This window comes from Ochotona princeps, chromosome 5 (genome assembly GCF_030435755.1).
Source record: "Ochotona princeps isolate mOchPri1 chromosome 5, mOchPri1.hap1, whole genome shotgun sequence".
In the NCBI taxonomy this organism is placed as follows: domain Eukaryota; kingdom Metazoa; phylum Chordata; class Mammalia; order Lagomorpha; family Ochotonidae; genus Ochotona; species Ochotona princeps.
The window spans coordinates 66696494-66723049 of NC_080836.1; the positions used below are offsets into that span (position 1 = coordinate 66696494).

The 26556-nt window shown below is 43.7% G+C and overlaps 1 protein-coding gene across 2 annotated transcripts; it reads left to right on the top strand.

The window, feature by feature from the left end:
* Nucleotides 1-8081: 8081 nt before the first annotated feature.
* ASNSD1 (asparagine synthetase domain containing 1) lies at nucleotides 8082-26247 on the top strand. 2 transcript variants are annotated; one of them, XM_004577291.4, is made up of 6 exons: nucleotides 8082-8229; nucleotides 10063-10116; nucleotides 11057-11132; nucleotides 13099-14651; nucleotides 15042-15223; nucleotides 25888-26247. In XM_004577291.4, exons 4-6 carry the CDS (start codon nucleotides 13191-13193, stop codon nucleotides 26171-26173), a joined length of 1929 nt encoding a protein of 642 aa, XP_004577348.2. In that variant the 5' UTR covers nucleotides 8082-8229; nucleotides 10063-10116; nucleotides 11057-11132; nucleotides 13099-13190; the 3' UTR covers nucleotides 26174-26247. The 2 variants fall into 2 exon arrangements, with proteins under 2 accessions (XP_004577348.2, XP_058520696.1); XM_058664713.1 differs by having other exon boundaries at nucleotides 15042-15237; nucleotides 25888-26012.
* Nucleotides 26248-26556: the final 309 nt, after the last annotated feature.

A 26556-nucleotide genomic window follows, 5' to 3' on the forward strand; every position in this document is an offset into this window, starting at 1 on the left:
CAAGTCTACTTGATGCTATCATAAAAATTACTGAGTACCTGGTGAAACACATTTCCAAGACTTGACTAGTCTCCGGTTACTGTTGTTCCTTCCTCCCTTTTCTTTTTTTTTACATTACTTCTTCCCTCTACACCTCCCTTTTTCTCTTTATTCCTTTTATCCTCCAATCATTTTCTCCCTCCATTTCCCTTGTTTCCACGGTTTCAGTCTTAAGGCTTTTACAGAGACAGGACGTACATGTAGAATCTACATGACACAAACACAGTGACAACCCTGGCCAAAGGACTTTGACAGAACCCCAGCATCAGTATCGACCATGAAGACCCCTCTCAGGTCTCGCTATCCAACTCACACATTCCACAGATAAAGGAAGGGAAGGTTCTACTCCAGTGAGAAGCTTGTGAGCCATCTCAAGGCTTATCTGGCCATCATTCAGGAGGGCTTCATTTTTATAGCTTAAAAGTCTGAGAAACGTTCCTTGAGTTCTCGAATTCACAACTTAAATACTACTACATCCATATTGGTAGAGAACTGTACAATCGTAGTCTTTTCTTTAATGGGCTAGATTTTGATACCAATAATATTATTATATGGTCAGGTGGCTTATAAATGCTCATTTGTTACTAATGAGAAAATTTTACTTTCTAAAAAGATTTATTATTTTTATTGGAAAGGCAGATTTACAGAGAGAAGGAGAGATAGAAAGATCTTTGATCTGCTGGTTCACTCGCCAAGTGGCTGTTTCAGCTGAAGCTGAACTGAACCAAACCCAGGAGCCAGGAGCTTCTTCCAGATCTCCCACATGGTCGCAGGGTCCCAAAGTCCAGGACCATCCTCTACTGCTTTCCCAGACCACAAGCAGGGAGCTGGGTGGGAAATGGAGCAGCCAGGATATGAACTGGCACCCATATGGGATCCTGACGCATGCAAGGTGAGGATTTAGACTAGGCTATCGTGCTGGGCCCCCAATATTACTTTTGAATCATAGGTAGCTCTTACAAATATCTTAGGGAAGGTAAAGTAATAGCAGAATATTCAGAGATCTTCCCCAAAACAGTGTGAAAATCTTTGTTTCCTTCTTCATATGGAGAACTACAGAGGAAAAAGAATACTCACCTGCTTCATAGTTCCTCTCAAACAGGCATTCCTCATGTGGTTTTTAGTTGTTAGTTGAGTTACAGTGACCGTTCAAAACACATGGATAACATATTAGGAGTGTGTGCCCTAAATCCAGGTTGTCTCAGTTCATGTCCTCCTGCACAAATTAATGACCACTCAGAGTTAGGTGCGTTAACTGTTCTATAAAATGGAATTGATAGGGGCCCGGCACAGCAACTTAGTGGCTAAACCCTCACCTTGCAACTGCTGGAACCCCATATAAGCACCAGTTCATGGAGGATGACCCAAAACTGGGGACCCTGTACCCACATGGGAGACCTGGAAGAAGCTCCTGGCTTCAGATCAGCTCAGCTCTGGCCATTGCAGCCACTTCAGGAGTGACTCATTGGATGGATGATCTTCCTCTCTGTCTCTCCTCCTCTCAATATATCTGACTTTCCGATAAAAGTAAAATAAAACTTTTTTTAAAAAAGAAGAAAAGAAAACATAACTAGGACTTGACTAACTTCAACAGCTAGAGATTGGATAGAGATGCAAAGAAAATGTCTAGTTTGACTAAAGGATCAGACAAGAGTGGGAATTACTGACCCATTTTCCAAAGGAGAAAACCTAGGTGTAGAATGTCTACGTAATTTGCCCTGGTTACTGCAAGTAAACTTGCAAGGACCTAAATATTTTCTAATTTTTTTCCTAGACATTTTCCAATTTGCATCCCTTTAAATAAATAATCCTCACAAAATTACGATAGCTTCACTCAACATTATTTTGTATTTCTACATTCTTCCATTTATCTAGATAGCATTTATGTATTTTTATTTGTCTCAGTGTTTCACAGAGAAAAAGCCATAAATTACTAAGAAATCATGACCATAATTAAATTTTCAAAGTGTCTTCAGTCTTTTGAAAATTTCAAGTTTGATAAATTATATCTAGTGATAGTACTATGAATATTTTCTTATATATACCTTTTCATGTTCATTGTTAGATTGCATCCTAAGCAGTGGTATGCTAGCAGTATCTGCTAACTACCCTCTGGTAGAGGGAAGGAGAGAGAAAAGTGTTCCTGATTCATCCCACGTTCTAATGTGACTGCAAGCAGCAATGGGCAATTGAGATTTAAATAGAAATCTGAGTATCCAGAGAGCATAATGTTAAGGGCAATAAGCATGGATAGAAAGAAAAATACTTCATGATCTGACTTCTCTATAGAAAAGTGTTAAACTCGTATGAGGGACCTTCAGAAAGTTTGTGAAAAAGTGAAATTGAATGATAAGTTTATTTGTTGCAGAAAAACAGAAATCCATGCATAGTTTATTCAGAAGATGCATTTTTTCTTGAACTTTTTGAAGACCTGTCATTTAAGCAGGGTAGAATGATGACTGTAGGGCAGTGGAGGGGGTGGGATAAGAGATGTCGAATGAAGGATACCAAATTTCACCTGTATAAAGAAAACCTTTCCCCAAAATGTGTGATACCATATGGTGACTACAGTTGGTGACGGTAGCAACCATGCTCCTATACTGAAGTTTTAATCACTGATAGACCACCTGTACCACACTGATCCTGTAAGACTGTGGTGGAGTCTAAAATGTTCCTCTTGCCCTCAGAGCCAGCTAATAGAGTGCCAGAATTCATTTCTCACATGTATGGTGGTGCTGCTATAAACAGCATACATTTTAACAGTATTGCAATCAGCGTAAAAATATATCGCATACGATTATGTACAATACGTAACACTTGGAGATAATACTGTGACTGCTTTGTTGTTTATTACACTATACTGTTAACATTAATTTAGAACCTATTCCTCCCATCTATAAAAAAAAACCTTTGCCATAAAACAGTAAGCCAAATTACACTATCAGAAATCTTATATAGCTCCTGTTTATGTGTTTTGATTGCATCATTTTCATGCTTATTTCATCTCATATTGTTTTGTCCATCATGGCTCTAGAATCAATACACCATAATATGTATACATATATACTGTATGTCCTGTGTAACAAGTTGACCTACACAGATTTGAGTTAGTATGTTCACACGATGGCAAAATAGCTTTATTTTTCAGAACTAATTCCCCTTGTTTTGTGGCTAATGAATCTCTTATGTAATTTCAAGTTTCTAAGGTAGTAAACTTCAAGTGTTTCACTACAAAAATGATGATTATTAATATACATATGAGATATGCATAAATTATGGTATACCACGTACATACATGATATATACTCATATATATCACATTATACTTTATACATCTATAACTAGTCTTCATCACATAAATAATTACAAATCAAGGCAAGAGAAGTATGGATCATATAGCAAAAATATAAAATTAAGATATCAATATGACCCCCCAATTTTCTATATCTTTTGACTGTTTAGTTCTATTACTGGACATTTAGCCTTGGGCCGCGCAAGTCCTTACAGATGAATGGGAGCTGCCACCATGGAACATCTTTTAAAATTCTTAACTCCGGTGAAATTTACCAAAAACTTACGTTTGTTTCTTCTACATTCCAGGGAATTGCAATATTAGTCCGTGGTTCTCCCTTTCATCCCAGCTGTGTTCAAGGAATCCTGTGGAGAGTTTCATAACACTCAAAATGCAAGTACTTACGACGATCCTTCTTTACATAGAGGGAAATGGAGGTGTAGGGTTCTTAAAACTTGCTCACTGTCTCACTGTTTATTGAAGCTATATCAATCCAAAGTTAACATCCCATATTCTTATACCAGTATTTGCTTCTTCAGGAGGTTAGAAGCATTTCCTATCTACCACAAAAAGCAACCAACAGAAGGTCACGGAATTCTTGTTAATGGCATTGCATTGCATCAAAAGGGACTAGGTTACCTTTTATGATGATAGCCTTTCATCAGAAATTACAATTTTAGAATCACAGATAGATAAACATGAAAAGGAAAAAGTGCCGAGATCTGAAATGTTTATCACACTGGGAGAGCTTATCAGTCTAATAACAAGCTATAAAATATGACACAAGCCTCAGAGGCCGGTTACAAGTAGATTCATTCTCCATAAAAAAATCCTTTTCTTCTGATTCCCTCCTGCTTCCGCCTCAACAGGTAGCCTTCCTTGCAAAGCACAAGACACATGACGGGTTACTTACTATGCTTACAGCATTTTTTTTAAAGACATTTCATATTGCTCGAGAAAATAAAATTTAAGAATCAAAATTCCTGAATTGAGTAAATGACAAAACAGTCCAGGGTCTTCTGAATGCCACAACAGAAATTTTCAAGCCAATGTAAGAACTTCTTTAGAAAAAGTATTTATTGGGCCTGGCAGCGTGGCCTAGCGGCTAAAGTACTTGCCTTGAAAGCCCCGGGGATCCCATATGGGCGCCGGTTCTAATCCCGGCAGCTCCACTTCCCATCCAGCTCCCTGCTTGTGGCCTGGGAAGGCAGTTGAGGACGGCCCAATGCATTGGGACCCTGCACCTGCGTGGGAGACCCAAAGGAAGAGGTTCCAGGTTCCCTTCTTCGGATCGGCACGCATCGGCCCATTGCGGCTCACTTGGGGAGTGAATCAACAAACGGAAGATCTTCCTCTCTGTCTCTCCTCCTCGGTGTATATCTGGCTGTAATAAAATGAATAAATCTTTAAAAAAAAAAAAAAGAAAAAGTATTTATTTATTTTGAAAGTCAGAATGACAGGGGGGAGAGACAGAGAGAAAAAGAGATCTTGCATCTACTGGTTCATTCCCCAGTTGCCCATAGCCAAAGCCAAGAGCAACAAGTTTCATCCAGGTCTCCCACGTGGAACCCAAATGCTTGGGCCATCTTCTGCAGGTCTTTCCAGAAAGTTAAAAGGGTGCAGAATCCGAAGTGGAGCAGTTCCAATTTGAATCAACACCCATATGGGATACTGGCATTGCAAGTGGCAACTTTACCCCGCAACAACACAGCATGAGCCCTCACAAGTTCTTTCAGTAGTTGAACTAAACACTTCAAATCATGTGCCTTATGGAAGAAGCTGAGGTTAATTGATTTATATTCCCAGGGAACATTCCTTAGTTGTATTCTGTCTTCATTAAGTTGATTTGTGACCATATCATAAGTAGTTCAAATATTTCTTACTGGTGGTATTCATTGTTGTTATTATATAATTATATTTACGATTCCTAATTCTTCAAAGTATTCTCCCAAAATTCCGACTGCCCAGGTTCGCTCGCACCCTCACCTCTCCCCTCTTCTCCCACCACGCATTCTGCAAAAAGCCACCCGTGTTCCTTCTTTCATAAGAGCTCAGTCCCAGTCCCAGGCACACCCGGGCCGATAACATTAAACCCCAGGAACCAGGACTTCGGTCACGCAGAAGGTAATCTCAGCCTCGCACACTCCACCCTAAAATCACTGGAAAGCCAGACACACATCTGTGTGTTGTGTTGTCTTCCTTTGTTTTACTGGGGCAAAGCAACAACCAGGGCATTGCGATATTCTAAAAACTGAAACACAATCTGCAGGCAAATTGAGATAGCTTGTTTCTTACACTGTGGAAAATAAGCAGTATTTTCCCAGCCCGCTCCTGAACACAAAAAAATAAATTAATTAATAAGACTTCGGCAGTTCCCTGGTGGCCTTTACACAGATTTTGATTTACAACTTTATTAAACAAGTTACTTAACAACTTATTAAGCAATCAGTACTGGGTAAAAAGACCTCACTGCGAAGACCTCTATTATAAGAGCATTCTATAAAGGAAAACACCATGTCAATGTGTACGTAGCTATCAATAATATATCAGTTACACTTTGCCTCCATTGATTCACACAGGTGAACATATCTAAATGCAAATTTGGCGACCGTGAATGCCTTTGATAGTAAACACTTGCTAACTCCTTCACTGAACTGACTCAGCCATGCACTGTAATCTAACTCCCAGAAAGGATTATCATTATGTTTGCTTCTGCAAGATGTGAGCCCAACTATGTTGAGCATGTGTTTGGCTTTGTACACGTAGGTAGGCAAGGAACCCATATGGCAAAGGTTTTGAACCTCTAATCATTTTGACAGCCTTTTTTCTCTTTTCACAGATGTCCTGGGCAGCACAGAAATCACCTTCCATTGCCCCCAGAGCCACACTGACTGCTAGATTACAGGACAGAAGCACCAAGAGCCAAGTGTTCACGTGCAGTTGGCAGGAAAGCAGAGAGCTGAGACAGGGAAAGGTACGTCAGGCGCCTAGGATGGGACAAATAAAGAGGCACTCTCTGACTCCCTCGGTACCCTAGGGGTCTCACACCCCTCACCCCAAGCCTCTTCCCTGCACAAGAACCTATAAGCAAGCAGTGCTGGCTTCAGGAACCAAAGGTGATGCCTTCCCACTCCTGGCCTGTTGGGCTGCAGACAAGCGGTCCTGAGGCAGTCAGGCCAGCCTGGTGCGTGATGTCACACAGCATCTGCAGGCGGGTCTGGGGTGGGATGGGAAATAGAAGTATAGGGGAAGGCATGAACAAAAGAGAAAGGAGACAGCTCTTTGGAGAAGACTCCCAGCAGCCTGCGGTTAGGACTGCAGACAGTATCGTGTCTTCTGGACGGGGCTCAGGGTGGGCATTATGACACAACAGAGTTAAGCCATTTCCTGGGATGTCAGGACATCTGCTCCGCTTGGGATCTAGCTGCCTGCCAACGTGCCTGGGAGAGCAGCAGGAGTCGGCCCAAGTGCTAGGGCCCCTGCACCCACATGGGAGACCCAGAGGAAGCTCCTGGCTTCTGCCTGTGGCCTGCCTCAGCCCACTCACTTCCACCACTTGGGGACTGAACCAGCAGTGGAAACATGGCTCTATTCTCCCTCTTCTCTCTATAACACTACCTTTCAAGCAAATTAAATAGATCTTTTTTAAAAAGAGAAATGTTCAGACAGTATGCCAAGGTTAGCTATGTAACTGATTAGTGTTGTACAGAACAATAAATCATAACTTTCTACAAGTATCTGCTTGGCTAGCAGAAATTAATAGCATCTTTACCAAAAACAATTTCACAACTTCTCTTCTGTTACCTGCCTGGACCAGATTGTAAAATATCTAGGTTAAAAAAAAAAAACGAATCCCAGAATAGCACTGAAGAAGCATACGTAATCTCTTGCCTATTCCAAATTTAGCTCTTTTTTTCCAAGAATAACATATTGCAAATATTGCATTGAATGTATACTAAAAAAGTATTTGCTCACTTGAAATTAGCATTTAAATTCGCGTAACATTGTATTTTACCTGAAAGCTTTTGTATGTCTGCGGGGTTCCATTGCACCTCTGTACCCATTAAACCTGTTTTAGCTTTGTCTAGCTAACAATTCAATTATTTCCATTGTGCTACTATTCTTTAGTTGTACCACAAGGGGGCGCAGATGACTCATAATTCACTTGATGGGAGCCTGTCAACAGCCCACATAAGTGTTTCTACCTCCGATCCACTAGAGGGTGACATCGCAACCACATTGCTCAACCTGATTGAGGCACACTCGTGCCCTTCTAAGCCCCGGTGTGGGGGCGGAGTCGCCAGGGCCGGGCTGCGCAGGCGCACAAGTGAACGCCCCGAGGTAGGACGGCCTGGAGGGGGACTGTGGCGCTGGGAGTGCGCATGCGTTGAACCTGGGCCCGCGGCCCTGGCAGTGCGCACGCGCTGTTTCGGGATCCGCGGCCCTGGCAGTGCGCACGCGCTGGACCCCGGACGGGCGGGGCAGGGAGTGCGCACGCACTGCTTGGGGGGTGGGGAGGGCTCAGTCCTGAGAGCGCGCACGCGCTGGGCCGGGCTGGCCAGGGCTCGCAGTGCGCACGCGCTGGGTAGGGGCGGGCGGGGCAGGGAGTGCGCACGCGCTGGTTTTGACGCCCTCGGTCCTGGGAGTGCGCACGCGCTGGGCCAGGCTGGCCGGGGCTCTCAGTTCGCACGCGCCGTGTCGGGCCGCTGGCCGTGGGAAGGCGCTTGCGTTGGGTCCGGGCTGGCGGGGCTCGCAGTGCGGCCGCGCTGTCTGGGTTCCTGCGGTCTGCCCGGCTGCGGGCCGGTGAGATGCCAGGCCGTGGGGTGCTCCCGGAGGACCAGGCCGCGTCGGGCCGCGCCGACAGCTGGGCCCTACACAGGGAGGATCTGTGCAGCAAGGTGAGTGTGCACACGGGGCCCAGGCCCGAGGAGGCCGGGCGAGGGCGCCGTGAGCGGTGACGGTGGCCGGAGCGGCCGCAGCTGTGCCCTGGTTCATTCGGTTAATGGCCTCCTCTCCTTTCCCCCCACTCTGCTCTTGATTCATTGAACATTTATTTATTCTTACTGGAAAGTCAGATATACGGAGAGGAGGAGAGATAGAGAGGAAGATCTTCCGTCCATTGAGTCACACTCCAGGTTTCAGCAACGGCCAGAGCGCGGAGCCAGGAGCCTCTTCAAGTCTCCCACGCGGGTGCAGGGTCTCAAGGCTTTGGGCCGTCCTCGACTGCTTTCCCAGGCCACAAGCAGGGAGCTGGATGGGAAGTGGAGCTGCCGGGATTAGAACCGGTGCTCATATGGGATCCTGGTGCATGCAAGGCGAGGACTTTGGCTGCTAGGCTTTTGCTCCGGGCCCCGCACTCTTAAGCCGGTGTCCAACATAGTCGCTATCCATGCAGTGATGCCTGCGGCGTCGTGTGCTCACCCTTCAGTTCTGCCCTGCAGACACGAGTGGGACTCTGTAGTCCCCGAGACACACGCCGTGGACACCTGGTACCCGGAGTCCCGCCAGGACTTCCGTGCCATCATCCACCTGCCTCTTCTCGCTTGGGCCCAAAGGGCGACCCTAAAACACGCATCCGCCCTCGCCCCAAGGAAGAAGAGCGCGTGGGGAGCCTCTGCCGTCTGAATCTTAACTTCCATTAACGATTAACACCGTTAAGGTGTGCGGAAGCGAACTCCATGTCTTGCCTGTTTGAGTCACAAACAGGAATGCCTCCGGAATAGCACCTGCCCTCGCAGCCTCGGGGAGAGGATGGGTATCGTGAAGGTTATTAATCTGCTGGAGGGACTGATGCTGTTAGGTCGTCAGTCACATCCCTGTGATAACTACAGTTGTTAAGTGTCAAAGTTTTTCCCTTACTTGAGTTCTCTCTACAGTTAAAGAAAAAAAAAATGAAGCTCGCCCTAGGCTTAGCTTTATTTATCTGTTTGAAAAGCAGAGTTGCCAAGACAAAGGGAAGGAGAGACACAGAGAGATGCGTTCCCTCATTAACTGTCCCAGAATGGCCACACTGGCCAGAGCTGGGCTGATCTGAAGCCTGGAGCTTCTTCCAAGGCTCTCAAGTGGGTGTAGGGGGTGCAAGGAACTGGATCTTCCTCCACTGCCTTCCCAGGCACCTTACCAAGGAGCTAGATTGGAAGTAGATCATCCAGGACTCGAACCATTGCCCACATAGGATGCCAGGGTGACAGGTGGTGGCCCTACACACTAAGCCACAGCATAGGCCCCTGGCTTAGTCTTTACGTACAAAAACAGAAGATGCAAAGACAGGTGCATTTGCTATTACCTGCTTGATATGAATATGCGGGCTGTATCAATTAGCAGCTGAATCATGAAAAGCCCTGCTAAACTCATCCCTCATCCTGTTTGTTTTTTTACATACTTATCCAAATAATTAAAAATTAGTGGAAGAACCATATTGCTTTGGGTTCCTGTTGTCTGTATATGTCTTGTTTAGTAACAGTGGCCATAGGCACCAATGCTGGTGGTTGCCAACATCAGACCCACTGACTGGGCTCCATGGGTCGCCTGCCGGTAAGAAGTCTTAACTGCCATTTGTCCTGCACATGTGCACACACACGGAGGGTAGAAAGAAGTTTATATCCTAGACTGCCCAGGTGGACACTCAGCACGTGACAGCCCTTTTGCCATCTGTCTAGTGTTAAAGCCGTCATCTAATGGAGCATAATTTTAAGGCCCTCTATTTTAATAGGTTTTCTTTATTTCAGTAGATTAAAGAACAAAAAGTTGTTGTGGATGAACTTTCTAACCTGAAGAAGAATAGGGTGAGTATAGTAATTCCAAATAGAATGTGGAAGTAGTGGTGATATTTACATTATAGAAAGTTAAAAACATGTAGCAGATTGATATTTAAATTTACAAGATAAACTGCAAAAGTTCAACGAACAACTGTTTTAATGTGTATTAGGTATATAGGTCTCATAAAATTCAGACTGTTATCTCTCTTTCCTATCCTGCCATTTGCAAGACCTTTGAAACTAAAAATATTGGTTATATTTTGACATCTTCAAGCTGTATCACTAATATAACTATTTTGCACTTAAATTTGTTCATTTTTGTAGTGAGCTGACATTTGAGGGTTGAGCAAATAAACTACCACATGTCATACAGTGCTATAAAAGATTATGTATTGATGAAAAAAACTGTTTTCAATGTATTGCTCATTGATGGAAGTATGAAGCTAAGATTGCAGTAGAAGACTTACTGTTTGTTTTTTAAGATTATTTTAATCAGAAAGTCATTTTGACAGAAAGAACTTACGTCCACTGGCTCACAAAATAGCTGCAACAGCCAGAACTGGTCCAATCTGAAGCCACAAGCTCTTCTGGATCTCCCACACGGGTGCAGGGTCCCAAGGCATTGGGCCGTCCTTGACTGCTTTCCCAGGCCACAAGCAGGGAGCTGGATGGGAAGTGGAGCAGCTGGGACGTGAACCAGTGCCCATATGGGATTCCGATGCTTGCCAGAAAAGGCCTTAGCCACTGAGCCATTGCGCCAGGCCCAAGAGTCTTTTTTGATAAACAAGAATGATCTTATGGCAAGGAAAAACCAAATTCCCCTCACTGGTAATGATAACAGTGTCTTGGTAGCAGGTAACAGGTAACTGTTATTTGTCTCTTTGTTATCTGTGTTTACTAAATACTGTTTCCAAAGTTCACCAGTACATGAGCAAATGTTGATTTTAATCTGAATTATGTGTTGCAGAAGGTGTATAGACAGCAGCAGAACAGCAACATATTTTTCCTTGCAGACCGAGCAGAGATGCTTTCTGAAAGCAAAAGTAAGTTGGGTTTGACTTGTCTATCTGGTATCGTTTGGGGAACACTCAGCCACTTGGCTGTGTAAGGTCCGTGAACTCTGGTCTGTAGCCCCACCAAAACAACTCAGGTAGAAGCTGAAGTTTGGTAAATCTATAGCAGGCTGATTTTTTGTTGTTGTTGTTAAGATTTTAGTTATTTTTATTGGAAAGAGATATATATAGAGGAGGAGAGACAGAGAGGAAAATCTTCCATGCAATGGTTCACTCCCCAAGCAGCCGCAACAGCTGGAGCTGAGCCAATCCAAAGCCAGGAGCTTCTTCTGGGTCTCCTATGCAGGTGCAGGGTCCCAAGGCTTTGGGCCATTCTTGACTGCTTTCCCAGGTCACAGGCAGGGAGCTAGATGGGAAGTGGAGCCACCAGGATTAGAACCGGTGCCCATATGGGATCCTGGCGTGTTCAGGGTGAGGACTTTAACCACTACGCTATCACACCGGACCTTAGCAGGCCAATTTTTAAGTCGATCATTTGGCCAACAGTATTGTAAATGTCCCACTGACCCTTGTCAGAAAAAAAGATTCCCCAGTGGTGTCTTACACAAAGACACAAAAAATGTTTTGTACACTTCCTGTGGAAAATCATGACATTGCCTGTTACTCTGCCCATGCCTGGGTGTTTAAATGTGTGTAAATAATCAGTGATTGGTTTTCTCCTAGTCAGTCTTTCAATGATGAAGTTACAGTAAAACTAAAAATAAGCAAAACCCTATGTGGCATGTTAGAAAGCAGTTATCACTAACATAAATAGATCTGAAAACCATTCTGTCGCTTTTTATCATTGTGACTTTGGAGGAAATACCATGAGCTTCCAAAGCTGTGGGATAAAATAAGAGTGTATGAAGTAATCGTGCTTAACTGAGTGCCTGCACATTTAAAATAAGCACTCGATAAGCACTTTTACTCTGAAAGGCAAGCATGCTTTGTTCCCAGCCTGTCTTGAATTACTACTGACATTAGCACAGTGCGTACACTCACAGTACGTAACGTATACCTTTATAAATGTCCTGCTTTGCCCTGTGAATTATTAGGGAAGAATCCAAGAGTAGTTTCATAAACTTTCTTTTAAAACAACAACAGCAAAAAAACCCTCCATTTTATATATTGAAAGAGAAAGAATGACAGAAAAATCTTCCTTCTGTTGGCTTGTCAGATGCCTGCTACAGCCAGGGCTGGGGCAGTTCCAGGCTGGGAGCCGCAGGTTCACTGCAGGTCTCCCGTGTGCAGCAGGGACGCAGCTACGTAAGCTCTCACTTGCTTCCTCTTGGGATCTGTATTATCAGGGACTTGAACCCAGGGACTCTAATATGGGCAGGCATCTTTTTGTTTTATTATTTTTTCTAAGGTTTGTTTTTAAAAGGCAGTGTGACAGATGAGGGGTAGAAATATCTACTGGTTCACTGCCCAGATGCCCGCAATAGCCAAGGCTGGGCCAGACAAAGACAGGGAACTGGAAACAAAGTCTCTTGCAGGAGTGCAGGAACCCAAGGACCTGACATCATCTCCTGCCTCCCAGGCACATTAGCAGGAAGCTGGACTTGGTTGCGGGCACTCTAGTGTGGGACAGGATGCCGCAATCAGCAGGCTGCCCTACTGTGCCACAATGCCTGCCCCTCAAGCAGCTTTTTTTCTTTTTATTTTATATCTGAGGCAGATTGACAAAGAGAAGGCAAAAGACAGATCTTCCATCTTCTGGTTACTCCTCATGTTGCTGAGCCAGAGCTGAGCCAATCCAAAGCCAGATGCTAGAAGCTTCTTCCAGATGTCCCACGTGGGTGCAGGGGCCCAAGGACTTGAGACATCCTCTGCTGCTTTCCCAGGCCATAAACAGCTGGATGGCAAGTGGAGCAGCTGGGACACAAAGTGACACACAGACGAGATGCAGAGGGTTTTTATTTTGCTTAATATTTTTTTTTCTGTCTCCCTCCCACAGATATGTTGGATGAATTGAAGAAAGAATACCAAGAAATAGAAAATTCAGAGAAGACCAATATGAAGAAATAGTCAACCAGATTTCACACAATAATGTGTGGCATTTGTTGTTCTGTAAGCTTTTCTGTGGACCATTTCAGTAAAGATTTGGAAGAGGATTTACTGTGCAATCTTAAACGACGGGGCCCCGACAGCAGTAAGCAGTTGTTAAAATGTGATGCTAACTACCGGTGTTTATTTTCTGGTCATGTCCTTCACTTGAGAGGTGTTTTGACTGCCCAGCCTGTGGAAGATGAAAGAGGCAATGTGTTCCTATGGAATGGAGAGGTCTTTGATGGAATAAAGGTTGAAGCTCTAGAGAATGATACTCAAATCTTGTTCAGTTACCTTTCCTCCTGCAAGAGTGAATCTGATATTGTGTCACTCTTCTCAAAAGTCCAAGGCCCTTGGTCTTTTATATATTATCAAGCATCTAGCCATGATTTATGGTTTGGTAAGGATTTTTTTGGTCGTCGTAGTCTGCTTTGGCGGTTTAATAATTTGGGCAAAAGTTTCTGCCTCTCTTCAGTTGGTCCCCAAACTACTGGAGTAGCAAGTCAATGGCAAGAGGTCCCAGCATCTGGAATTTTCAGAATTAATCTGGAGTCTGTTGCCATTTCCAAACATGTCATGTTGCAGCTGTATCCTTGGAAATGTATTTCTAGGGATGGTGTTACCGAAGAATGTGATAGTAGCTTGCCTCAGGTCTCAGCAGACTTGCCAACATTTGTATCTGTGGTAGGAAATGAAGCCAAATTGTATCTTGAAAATCCCATTGCTCCTTTAAATATGATGCTGCCACAGACTCCAGTGGAGACTCTGTGCAGTCCCACTCCCAGCAGCCCACCCTCAAAAGAGACACTTCAGGTCTGTCTCACTGACGGACACATGAAGGAAGTAGTGGAGCAGTTCATTGATGTCCTTAGTGTTGCAGTCAAGAGACGGGTCTTGTGTTTGTGTAGGGACAAAAGCCCAGCACCAGATGGAGTTTTAAAACCGGATGAGAAGAAAGCAAAAATTGCGATCCTGTTTTCTGGGGGCATTGATTCCATGGTTATTGCTGCCCTTGCTGACCGTCATATTCCTTTAGATGAGCCAATTGATCTTCTAAATGTAGCCTTCATGACTAAAGGAAAGACCGCTCCAAGTAGCTGTAAGCAGACAAGGAGTAAACGGACACAGCGTGAGCTGCCTCCTGAAGAGTTCACTGAACGTGCTGCTGTTACCGCTGATGACAGTCCTCGTGAGAAGTACTGTGTACCAGACAGAATCACAGGAAGGGCAGGCCTGAAGGAACTGCGAGCTCTTAACCCTTCTCGGGTGTGGAATTTTGTTGAAATTAATGTTTCTCTGGAAGAACTGCAAAAGTTCAGAAGAGCCCAGATACGTCACTTAGTTCATCCGCTGGACACAGTTTTGGATGACAGCATTGGCTGTGCGGTCTGGTTTGCCTCCAGAGGCACTGGCTGGCTAGCGACCCGGGATTCAGTGAAGTCCTATGAGAGCAGTGCAAAGGTACGACCAGTGTTTCTGGTTCAGAATTACTGAGCCTGAATTTTGACCCTTGATTGCAGCAGTATAGCTGATTTAAGCAGTATAGCTGCATTTAAGTTGAAGTACATCCTAAGTGTACACTTTATAGAAATTCCTAGAAAAATGGAATTAAAAGGTGAGCTTATTTTGGTGCAGAGAAATTGAGGTCCAGGCCTAGTTACTTCATGACGTGCCTGTTTCATGATCTTTTTGAAGACACTTCATTGATGACTCCTTCAAAATAGGGCATATTGTTCTGTTTTGTGACTTGTGGTTTTTCTCTAGCAGCGTTGCCTGTAGGGTTGGAATCTTTCATCTGTTTCACTGTGCTGTAACAGAGGATATTTTCATGTGGACTTCTGTATCTTATAGGTAATTCTCACTGGAATTGGTGCTGATGAGCAGCTTGCAGGTTATTCTCGTCATCGTGTTCGCTTTCAGACACATGGATTGGAAGGGCTGAATAAGGAAATAGCCATGGAACTGGGCCGAATTTCTTCTAGAAATCTTGGTCGTGATGACAGAGTTATTGGTGATCATGGAAAAGAAGCAAGGTAATTCTAATGATGTGTGTGTTGTGTTTTTGCAAAAACAAGAGACTGAAAAAGCAAACTTTAAGTTCCTTTTTCAATGCATGCTGAAAGTGTGGTAGAAGAGTAAAAATATTTTGACTTTCTGTTAGAAACACAGTCAGAAACCAAGCTGGGAAGAACCAGGGCAGCACTTGTTTTCCCGAACTGGTTCTCCAAAAACATTTCGGTAATGTTGAAAGGCAATATCGTGGGGCTGGCCTTGTGACATAGTGCTGCCTGCAATGCCAACATTCCATATACACACTGGTTTGTGTCCTGACTGCTGTCTGCTGATGGCATGGAAAAAGCAGTGGAAGATAGCCCAAGTACCCAGACCCCAACTGCCCACGTGGGCAACCTGGAAGCAGCTCCTGACTCTTGGCTTCAGCCTGGTGCAGCCCCAGCCTCTGCAGCCCGCTCAGAAGTGAGCCAATAGATGGAAGAGTTCTCTCTGTCTCTCCCTCTCTCTTTGAACATTTAAGGCTAAAGAAAAAGACTATGAAAGTGCAGCTGAGATAAGAGGAACTTCTGAAAGGGTTTTGTTTTGATGTACGTGTTCGTCTTCCTCCTATCAGGGTGTAATCCCATCCCCAGTCTTTCCCCAGTGTGGTAGAGTGTGCTGTGTCTCTGAAGACATTTCTGTATTTGTACACTTCAGGGAGCTATTGTCACCTGCAACATATTTCTGATGTTAGCAAACAAGTACTTGGACACAGCTTTTTGAAATATGAAGGATAAAGGAAGTTGTAACAGTTAAAAAGAGTAAAAATCTGTATGAGTAGTTAACTTTTTTAAGAGGTGGCTTTTCACAAAAGCACAAGGATGCAAGAGCAAGGAGTCCTGGTGAACTGCACGGAGATTAGAATTGTGATTGCTTCTTTCCGTCTCTCAGATTTTTATCTTGTTTGTTTCTACTTCAGTCTTTTCTATTAAGTCATGATTGGTACAGTTGTCACTGTTGTCAGCCTTGACACAGGAGGAAATTTGACTATTATATCATTATTTCATAATTTCCAATATTTCACTATGAAGAGATAACTAATATGACCGTACAAAGTGTATGAAATACCGTTAAGAGTGAGAAGGGGTAGGGCAAAGGAAAAGGATAGGGAGTTAATATAACGGGTTAAGGCGATGCCTGCGATGCCCACATCGCGTGTTGGAGGGCCTGGGTTCTGTTCCTCTCCTTGATTCTGACCCATCGACCTGCTGATGCACACAGGAGGCAGCAGAGCATTCGAGTTCCTGTGTTCCAGCTAGGAGATCCAGGTGGGATTCGTGGTTTGTGGCTGCGGTCTAGCCCAGCCTCAGCACTTGGGAAATGAACCAGCAGATACCAAGAACTCTTCTTCCGCTGAACCGCTGTTGCTTTGCCTTTCAAATAAACTTTCATTTTTTCAAGAAGAACTTTACTTTTAAAAATAACCAATATAGAATCATATTATTAAAAATGCCACTATAGTGATTAAGGCTAAACATTTTATTATTTAGCTGTATGTAGTCACAGGTTCTCTATTTATATTTACTTTTATAATGCTTTTTAAATAAAATATTCCTGTAACACGTCCTATCCTTTCCAGTCCCTCTACTCAAGCCATGATAGTGGAAACACTAATGTAACCATATTGTATTTTTTTTTTTTTTTTTTTTTATTAATTATTATGCATTATGTGACAGTTTCATATGCTCTGGGAATCCCCCCACCCCTCCCTACACCCCTCCCCCCTGGTGAATTCCTCCACCTTGATGCAGTATTACAGTTCAAATTCCATCAAGATTCTTTCCTTGCAAACATATACCCAGCATAGAGTCCAGCTACTCATTGTCCAGATGGGTTGAACAGTTTGTTGGGGAGACCATTTCTGGTCCAAAGTCAGAGCTGGTAGAATATCATCCCAGTCAATTAAGAGTCTCAATATAACATTAACAGCAATTTGTAACATTATGGAATTGACAAGGTTTTGCGTAACCAGTATGTTAAAAAAAACAAAACAAAACAATACAAAACAAAAAAGAAGCAAGTTCTTAACCACAACCTATGATTAGCCCATTGACATTTCAATTTTAGTTCATATACAGGACCAGCTGCTATATACCTTAAAATGGCTATAAGGTACCATTCAGCTGTCTCGTGTCTGTTTCATTTTAGTATTTAGCCATTTGTTGTGTTGAAGTCTAATTTTACTGATCTTGGCAGATTTTAGGATAATCTAGACTGGCTTGTAACTCTAACAAGACATTTGTCAGCAGTTAAGGTGCAGAACATTTTTTTTTTTTGGGGGGGGGGGGTGTGCAGGAAAGTCCCCAACACCATGGTAAGGAGTGACTAATCTTTGTGTCCTACCCAGCGAGGCATTAGCCAATCCATGCCAGCTCTTTCCTGTCGGATTTCAAGCTCTACTTTTTGTTGTTTGTCTATTTATTTTAGGTTTTTTTTTTAGTTTGTATGATTGTTTGTTTGCTGTGAGGGGTTTTCGGAGCGATCCTGATGGTCATTGCAAGGGAGGGTGGGGGTCCAGAGGTGGAACCAGGCTCGGTCCAGAGAAAGCTCTCCTCCCTGGTCCCGAGGGACGTTTATTGTTCTTCTGTTTCTGCGGACCGCTCAGGGCTTCTGGTTGTCATTCCGATGACGTTGGTTTCTGCGCGGTAGTGTTTGGACTTCTTCCATCCCCTGCGGGAGCTCCGGTTAGGGGTGGGTGACCTCAGAGTACTCGGCCTCCGAGGGCATCCAATTCCCTGTGGCCTCCTTGGCAGTTGGGATATAGTCCTTGTTGCTCGTATTAGTAGTTTGTGGTGAAGGTCTGGGAGTCTTCATGGTTGGGATCCAGGCTTTCTCCTTGCCATCTGCTCTACCCTGGAGTGCCCCTCTGCTCCACGCACATGACCTCCTGTTAAGAGGTTGTCAGGATCGCACCCGATTCCCCCCTCATGCATTGGTATAGTAGTTTTACTATTGTTTAGTGCTGCTTTGAGTCTGTTGTCTATGAATTACCAGATTTGATCATGATAGGCTATATTATACTTTTTCCTCACTCTTTTTATGGTCCTGAAAGGCTTCCCTGCACTCCCCCCCATTACGGATTAACATAGCGTATTGAGGGTATAGTAGGTTTTACAGTTTTTCGATGTAGATCTTAAGTATTCTGACATTAATTGTTGGTTTATAGATTATATCACATTATCTTATTGTATTGGATACAGGTTGTTAGAGATTGCAATAATATTACAATATACAGGTACTATCAGGTTGTCATCTTTTCATCTCAGATTAAGGCAAACATGTGGTATTTAACCTTTTGGGATTGGTTCATTTCTCTTACCATGATGGATTCCAGTCGGGCCCATTTGTCCACAAAGAACTGCATTTCGTTTTTTTTAATAGCTGAGTAGTATTCCATAGAGTAGATGAACCATAGCTTCCTTATCCAGTCTTCTATTGATGGGCATTTTGGCTGCTTCCAGGTTTTTGCGATTGTAGATTGTGCTGCTATGAACATTGACGTGCATGTTGGTTTCTTGAGTAGGAGATGTTTTGGATATATCCCTAGGAGTGCTATTGCTGGATCATATGGCATGTTGATTTTCAGTTGCTTGAGTATTCGCCAAACTGATTCCCATAGAGGCTGTACCAATCTGCAGTCCCACCAGCAGTGGAGAAGGGTTCCCTTTTCCCCACATCCTCGCCAACAAGTGTTGGTGGTATTACGTATGTGTGCCATCCTTACTGGAGTTAGGTGGTACCTCAAGGTTGTCTTCATTTGGATTTCCCTTATTGCCAGGGAGCTTGAGCATTTTTTCATATGCTTGTTTGCCATTTGGGTTTGTTCCTTTGTGAAATGTCTGCCCATTTCCTGTGCCCATTTCTTGAGTGGCTTGTTTGTTTTGACATTTTGGTTGTTTTGTAGTTCTTTGTATATTCTGGAAATTAGCCCTCTGTCACCTATGTCGTGCGCAAAGATCTTCTCCCATTCTGTGGGTTGCTTTTTTACTTTGTTGATTGTTTCTCTAGCTGTACAGAAGCTTCTTAGTTTGATGAGGTCCCAATTGTTTATTTTGGTCTCGATTTCTACTGCATTTGGAGTCTTTTTTAGGAAGTGAGGGCCTACTCCTAAGTGTTGCAGTGTGTTTCCAACATTTTCTTCCAAAAGTTTGAAGGTTTCTGGATGTAGGTTTAGGTCTTTTATCCATTTAGATTTGATCTTAGTGTATGGTGAGAGATGTGGGTCTATCTTTTTGTTTCTGCAGGCTATCAACCAGTTGTCCCAACAGCATTTATTGAACAGACCTTCCCATTTGCTTGGATTGTTGTCTGTCTTTTTGTCAAAGATTAATTGACTGTATCTATGTGGATTACTGTCTGGTGATTCTATTCTGCTCCATTGATCTTCCTCTCTATCTTTGTGCCAGTACCACGCTGTTTTGATAACCACTGCCCTATAGTATGTCCAGAGGTCTGGAACTGTGATTCCCCCTGCTAACTTCCTGTTCTTCAGGATGGTTCTGGCTATTCGTGGTTTTTTGTGCTTCCAGATGAACTTTTGGATCATTGTTTCCAGTTCCATGAAGAATGTTTTGGGCAGTTTGATTGGAATTGCGTTGAATGTATATATCGCCTTTGGCAATATAGACATTTTAATGATATTGATTTTACCTATCCAGGAGCATGGGATGTTACTCCATCTTTTGAGGTCTTCTTCAATTTCTTTTTTAAGTGGTTTGTAGTTTTCCTCAAATAGGTCTCCTACATTTTTGGTTAGGTTAATTCCCAGATACTTCATAGTTTTCTCTGTTATTTTGAATGGTATTTTGCTGCTTAGATCTTTTTCCAACTTGGGGTTGTTTGCATACACTATGGCTGTTGATTTCTGTTCATTAATTTTGTACCCTGCCACACTCCCAAACTCTCGTATAAGTTCTAGGAGTCTCTGTGTTGAGCCTCTTGGCTCTTCTATGTAAAGAATCATGTCATCTGCGTATAGTGAAAGTTTGACTTCTTCATTTCCAATTTGGATTCCTTTGATTTCTTTTTCTTGTCTTATGGCCTCAGCGAGTACCTCTAGGACTATGTTGAATAGCAGTGGAGAAAGTGGACATCCCTGTCTTGTTCCAGTTCTTAGTGGGAAGGGTTCCAGTTTTTCTCCATTCAGTATGATGCTGGCGTTGGGTTTTTCATATATTGCTTTGATTATGTTGTGGATTTTTCCATCTATGCCTACTTTGGTTAGGGTTTTTAGCAGGAAGTGGTGTTGGATTTTGTCAAAAGCTTTTTCAGCGTCTATTGATACTATCATGTGATTCTTGTTTTTCAGTTTTTGGATGTGGTGTATCACATTTATGGATTTGCGAATGTTGAACCATCCCTGCATTCCAGGGATGAATCCTACTTGATCCGGATGAATGATCTGTCGGATGATTTTTTGAATTCTATTGGCTAGGATTTTGTTGAGTATCTTAGCATCAATGTTCATCAGAGAGATAGGTCTGTAGTTTTCTTTCTCTGTAGGATCTCTGTCTGGTTTTGGGATTAAGGTAATGTTGGCTTCATAGAATGAGTTTGGAAGGGTCGCTTCCTTTTCTATTATATTGAAGAGTTTGTAGAGGATTGGGGTTAGTTCTGTTCGGAATGTTTTGTAGAATTCTGTAGTGAAGCCGTCTGGACCTGGGCTTTTCTTTGTTGGGAGTTCTTTAATCACTGATTCAATCTCTGCTTCAGTTATGGGCTTGTTCAGGTCGTTTGTTGCCTCTGGGCTAAGTTTTGGCAGGTTGTATAAATCTAAGAACTTTTCCATTTCTTGATGGTCATCTGATTTGTTGGAGTACAGTGCTTTGTAGTAATTTCTAATTATGTTCTTAATGGTTGCAATGTCTGTTGTTATGTTGCCTTTTTCATCTTTGATGCTGTTAATTCTTGCTTTCTCTTGTTTTTTCTTTGTCAGTCGGGCCAACGGGGTGTCTATTTTGTTTATCTTTTCAAAAAACCAGCTTTTTGATTCATTGATTTTGTGTATGGTTTTTTTTATTTCTATATGGTTGATTTCCTCCCTTGTTTTGATGATTTCTTGTTTCTTGTTGTGTGTGGGGCTCATCTGCTGTTGCTTCTCCAATTCCTGGAGGTGTGTGTTTAGTTCCTGTATTTGGCGCCTCGCTTGGGCCTTGACATGAGCTCCAATTGCGATGAATTTACCCCGTAGCACTGCTTTGGCTGTGTCCCACAAGTTTTGGAATGTTGTGTCAGAGTTTTCATTGGTTTCCATAAATTTTTTGATCTCATCTTTAATTTCTTCTCTGACCCATTGTTCGTTCAATAGCATATTGTTCAACCTCCAAGAATTTCTGTATTTCCTTGGGCATTTTGAATTGCTGATTTCCAGTTTCATTCCATGGTGGTCTGAGAGGGTACATTGTATGATTCCTATCTTTTTGAAGTTACTTAGATTTGCTTTGTGTCCTATCATGTGGTCGATCCTGGAGAAGGTGCCATGTACTGCTGAAAAAAATGTATAATCTGTGGCTTTAGGATAAAAAGTTCTATAAATGTCAACCAAGTCCAGTTGTTCTATTGTTTGTATTAGCTCTGTTGTTTCTTTGTTGAGTTTTTGTTTTGTTGATCTGTCTATTGTTGTTAGTGGGGTGTTAAGGTCACCCACTACTATTGTGTGCATATCTATGTCTCCCCTTAAGTCTGTAAGTAATTGCTTCACGTAGCTAGGCGCATTGGGATTTGGTGCATATATGTTCACGATGGTAATTGCTTCCTGATGGATCAATCCTTTCACCAATATATAATGTCCTTCTCTGTCCTTTTTGATGTCTGTAAGCTTGAAGTCTATATCATCTGAAATTAGGACAGCTACCCCAGCCCTTTTTTCTCGTCCATTGGCGTGAAATATCTGTTTCCATCCCTTCACTTTAAATTTCTTAGAGGCTTTTCTGGTTAGATGTGTCTCTTGTAGGCAACAGATAGTTGGATCTTGTTTGATGATCCATTCCGTTAATCTGTGCCTTTTGATTGGTGAGTTCAGGCCATTTGTGTTAAGAGTCAATATTGAGATGCTGCGATTTTGCCCTGCCATACATATGTGTCTTTGTGGGTGTTGTTATCTGTGTAATTACCCCTCCTTGTGTGGGCTTTAGTGGGGAGATCTTCCTGTTTGCCATCTTTGCTTGTGGTTTGCCCCTGTTTTTTCTGTGTTTAGCACATTTCTAAGGAGATTTTGAAGAGTTGGTTTTGTGCTGGCATATTCTTCAAGTTTCTCTTTGCTATGGAAGTATCTGATTTCGTTCTCGAATATAAATGAGATCTTTGCTGGGTACATTAATCTTGGTTGACAGTTGTTCTGTTTCAGGATTTGGAAGATCTTTGTCCATTCTCTCCTTGCTTGTAGGGTCTCTTCAGAGAAGTCAGCCGTGATCCTGATTGGTTTTCCCCGGAATGTGATCTTTTCTCTGCTTCGTACTTGTCTTAGGATTCTTTCTTTGTCTTCGTTGGAGTGGAACTTGAGCACCATATGTCTGGGTGAAGATCGCTTTGGGTCATATCTGCTGGGAGTCCTCTGACCATCCTGGATTTGGGCTGGGTTCATGTTCCAAGTGTTTTGGAAGTTTTCCTGTATAATTTCGTTGAGCACCGTTTGCATTCCTGATTCTCTTTCTGCTCCTTCGGGCAGTCCCATAATTCTGATATTAGATTTTCTTAGGTTGTCTTTCATCTCCTGAATGGTCTTATTGGCTTTGTTCAGGCTTGTTTCTAGCTGTTTAATGAGCTGGGTGTGTTCATTTTGTGTGTCTTCTGTTTCAGAGATCCTCTCTTCTGCTGTATTTATTCTGTTAGTTAGGCTCTCAAGTTTGTGCTCTAAGTCAAGGATTTTGTTTTTGACTTGCTGTATTTCTGTGACTATGTGGTTCTTGAATTCCTTGAAGTCTTCCCAGTTCTTCTCATTGTCTCTGACAGCTTTTAACATTATTTTTTTAAATTCCTTGTCTGGTAGAGCTTCCATGTCTTCTTCTCGTATCTCCGAAATAGATATTGGCTTTTGGTCTTTTTTTGGTGAGGTACTGGCTCTCTCGTCTGGATCATTCCCTTTTCTGAAGTTTCTTCTCATTGCGTTATTGTTTCTTGTTGATTTCAGGGATGTATTCTCTGATTTGTTTATCTACAGTTTCTGGTCTTTGTGCAGTAGTTTGGAGTAGGTGTGAGTTCGCTGCTTCCTTTAGGTTTACTTTTGAAGGAGAATTTCTTTGAGTTCTATTGGAGATGTTTGGTGCGGGGGGATGGCTATATCAACCCCTGAATGTCTATAACCCTCTGTAGCTTGGTTTCTGTAAGGTCTGTTGGTTAGACCTTTCGTCCTGTGTGTGTTTTCAGGGGTAGGGCTTAGTAGCAGTATTTTGTAGCTTCAGGGCTCCTTGTCTGTAGTTTTGGGGTGGATTTGGAAGACCCCTAGCGCCCCTCAGGCCTGCAGTTGTGGAGCTGCCCAACCCTGGCCTGATGTGAAACTCAGATGCTGGTGTGCTGAGGGGTTTGCCCAGAGGGATTCCTCAGAGGACTGCTGTTGTTGTGCTGGGGCAGTTTTCCTAGGGGGATCCCTCAGAGGAACCGAAGCAGCACTCCCGCCGCAGGCGCGCACTGCTGGGGACCTCCTCTGTGGGGCCTCGGGGATTCAGCAGTGAGAAGCTGCAGGCGCGCACACCAGAAGTTGCTGTTGCACCGAGTGGTTTTACTGAGGCAGCTCCCTCAGAGGAACTGAAGCAGCACTCCCCGTTGCAGGCGCTCGCTGCTGGCGCCCGCCGCTGGTGCCCGCCTTTGTGAGGCCACAGGCATTCAGCAGTGAGAAGCTGTGCTGGCGCACACCAGAAGTTGTTGCTGCACCAAGGGGTTTTACCGAGGCAGATCCCTCAGAGGAACTGAAGCAGCACTCCCTGCCGCAAGTGCTCGCTGCTGGCGCCCGCCGCCGGTGCCCGCCTTTGTGAGGCCACAGGCATTCAGCAGTGAGAAGCTGTGCTGGCTTGCACCCCAGTTGCTGTTGTTGTGCTGGGGCAGTTTTCCTAGGGGGATCCCTCAGAGGACCCAAAGCAGCACTCCCTGCCGCAGGCGCGCACTGCTGGCGGCCTCCTCTGTGGGGCCTCAGGCATTCAGCAGTGAGAAGCTGCAGGCGCGCACACCAGAAGTTGCTGCTGCACCAAGGGGTTTTACCGAGGCAGATCCCTCGGAGGAACTGAAGCAGCACTCCCCGTTGCAGGCGCTCGCTGCTGGCGCCCGCCGCTGGTGCCCGCCTTTGTGAGGCCACGGGCTTTCAGCAGTGAGAGGCTGTGCTGGCGCACCCCAGAAGTTGTTGTACTATGTGGTCTGCCCAACGATGTCCAGTAGAGAGAGTTAAGCTGCGCAAGTCTCCTGCACCTTACCACTGGGGGACCTGTAGGGACTCTCCGCCCTGGCTCCCACACAAGTTGGAACGTTCAATTCTCGCACAGCCTCAGACTGGGAGAATTCTGGGGGACAGGGGGCACTGAACAGGGACAGTCTCAGTATAGTTCTCTCAGGGAGCGAAAAGCCCGAAAATAGTTTTTTTTTTTTTTTTTCACCTCTGGCGCACTCCACCTCTCTGGGTTCCTGTGTGTCCCAGCGCCACAAAGTCGCCAAGCTAGGTGCCTCCAGGGGCCAGTGTTGCTGTCTCCAGCTGCCCTGGGTCCTCTGGGCTTCCCGCTGTTGCACCCCCTTCCCGGGATGACTCACCACGTTTTAACTGGGTCTTTGTGTTTCCTGCGTTCCTTCTCTGGATTTCTTCCGAACCATGTGTTTCTTCTTGGATGCTCGATGTCCAGGGAGCTTCTGGCACTCCTTCCTGTGGTTCCTCAGTCCGCAGATCTCTCTCCAGCCGCGCCCTGTCTCTCCTTCAGCGCCTCCCTTTCTATGCCCGTCCTCCCAGGTCGGCCATCTTCTCTCCCTCCAACCATATTGTATTTTGAGGAGTTAGTATGAGGGGAATGTTGAAATTTTTAAACTCAGAGGAAAGGATTTTAGATTTTGTTCAGTTATACATAGTTCTCGCTATTTTAATGATTTAAATGTAAGTTTTGATATCATGGGTTTTTTTTAAAAGACTTCTTTATTATCTTTTATTGGAAAGTCAGATATACAGAGAGGAGGAGTAACAGAGAGGAAAATCTTCCATCCACTGATTCACTGCCCGAGTGGCCACAACAGCCGGAGCTAAGCTGATCTGAAGCCAGGAGCCAGGAGCTTTTTCTGAGTCTCCATGCGGGTGCAGGGACCCAAGGCTTTGGGCTGTCCTTGTCTTCTTTCCCAGGCCACAAGCAGGGAGCTGGATGGGAAGCAGGGCTGTCAGGATTGGAACCAGGCCCTAGGTATTTTGTAAATTTAGGCCTGTGGAGCCCTTCTGTATTGGTTTCATATCTCTAAAGTTCAATTTTTTTAGACATGGAAAAAAAAATCAGACACTGATGGGATTTAATGTCTAATTATGCTTGCTTCCAAATTTGAAATCACTGAAAACATACACTTATTTGAGGCATAATTTGCCATATGTTTGAAACTCTTTTTTAATATAATTAACTTTTAGTCATGCCGTTTTGACACTAGCAGAGTGCTTTTATTTGTGTGTAGTGATATTGTCTGTCTGTTTTAGATTTCCCTTCCTGGATGAAGATGTTGTCTCTTTCCTAAACTCCCTTCCAGTTTGGGAAAAGGCAAACCTGACTTTGCCCCGTGGAATTGGTGAGAAACTAATTTTACGTCTGGCAGCTGTGGAACTTGGCCTTATGGCCTCTGCTCTCCTGCCAAAACGAGCCATGCAATTTGGATCCAGAATTGCAAAAATGGAGAACAATAATGAAAAGGCATCTGACAAATGTGGAAGACTCCAAGTTGTTTCCTTAGAAAAGCATTTTTGTGAAAAGGAAGTCCAATCATAATATGTCAGAATGTAACAATATTCACTGAATGATGGTTTACATAAAAATAAAATATTTTGCTATTTATTGTATAATGTGGTGGTTATTTAGTTCATTAGGTAAATTTTTACTTTTCAGGTCATTGAGCTACTATATCTGAATTTCCTGAGTGGTATTCCTAAGGCAAACCCTTTCGTCTCACCTGGGTTTATGCGGATCAGGTGACTTGTTTTAGGGATCTCTGGATAGCCTCAACATGGGTTTGGTCACCAGAAAAACCAAGTGATCAGAACAGTGGAACTTTCCACCCACTCAGTAGAAATTCGTGGACAAGATTTACTGAGTTTCCCATATATGGAAGTACTGGGAGAACGACATGCATAGAGAGGGCCTGGACACTCCCT

Bases quoted from the DNA above. Each gene is read 5' to 3' on its own strand.
- ASNSD1 (XM_004577291.4), top strand. From the start codon at position 13,191: ATGTGTGGCATTTGTTGTTCTGTAAGCTTTTCTGTGGACCATTTCAGT. The intron at 14,652-15,041 runs GTACGACCAGTG...TGTATCTTATAG, and splicing joins CCTATGAGAGCAGTGCAAAG to GTAATTCTCACTGGAATTGG. The intron at 15,224-25,887 runs GTAATTCTAATG...TGTCTGTTTTAG, and splicing joins GATCATGGAAAAGAAGCAAG to ATTTCCCTTCCTGGATGAAG.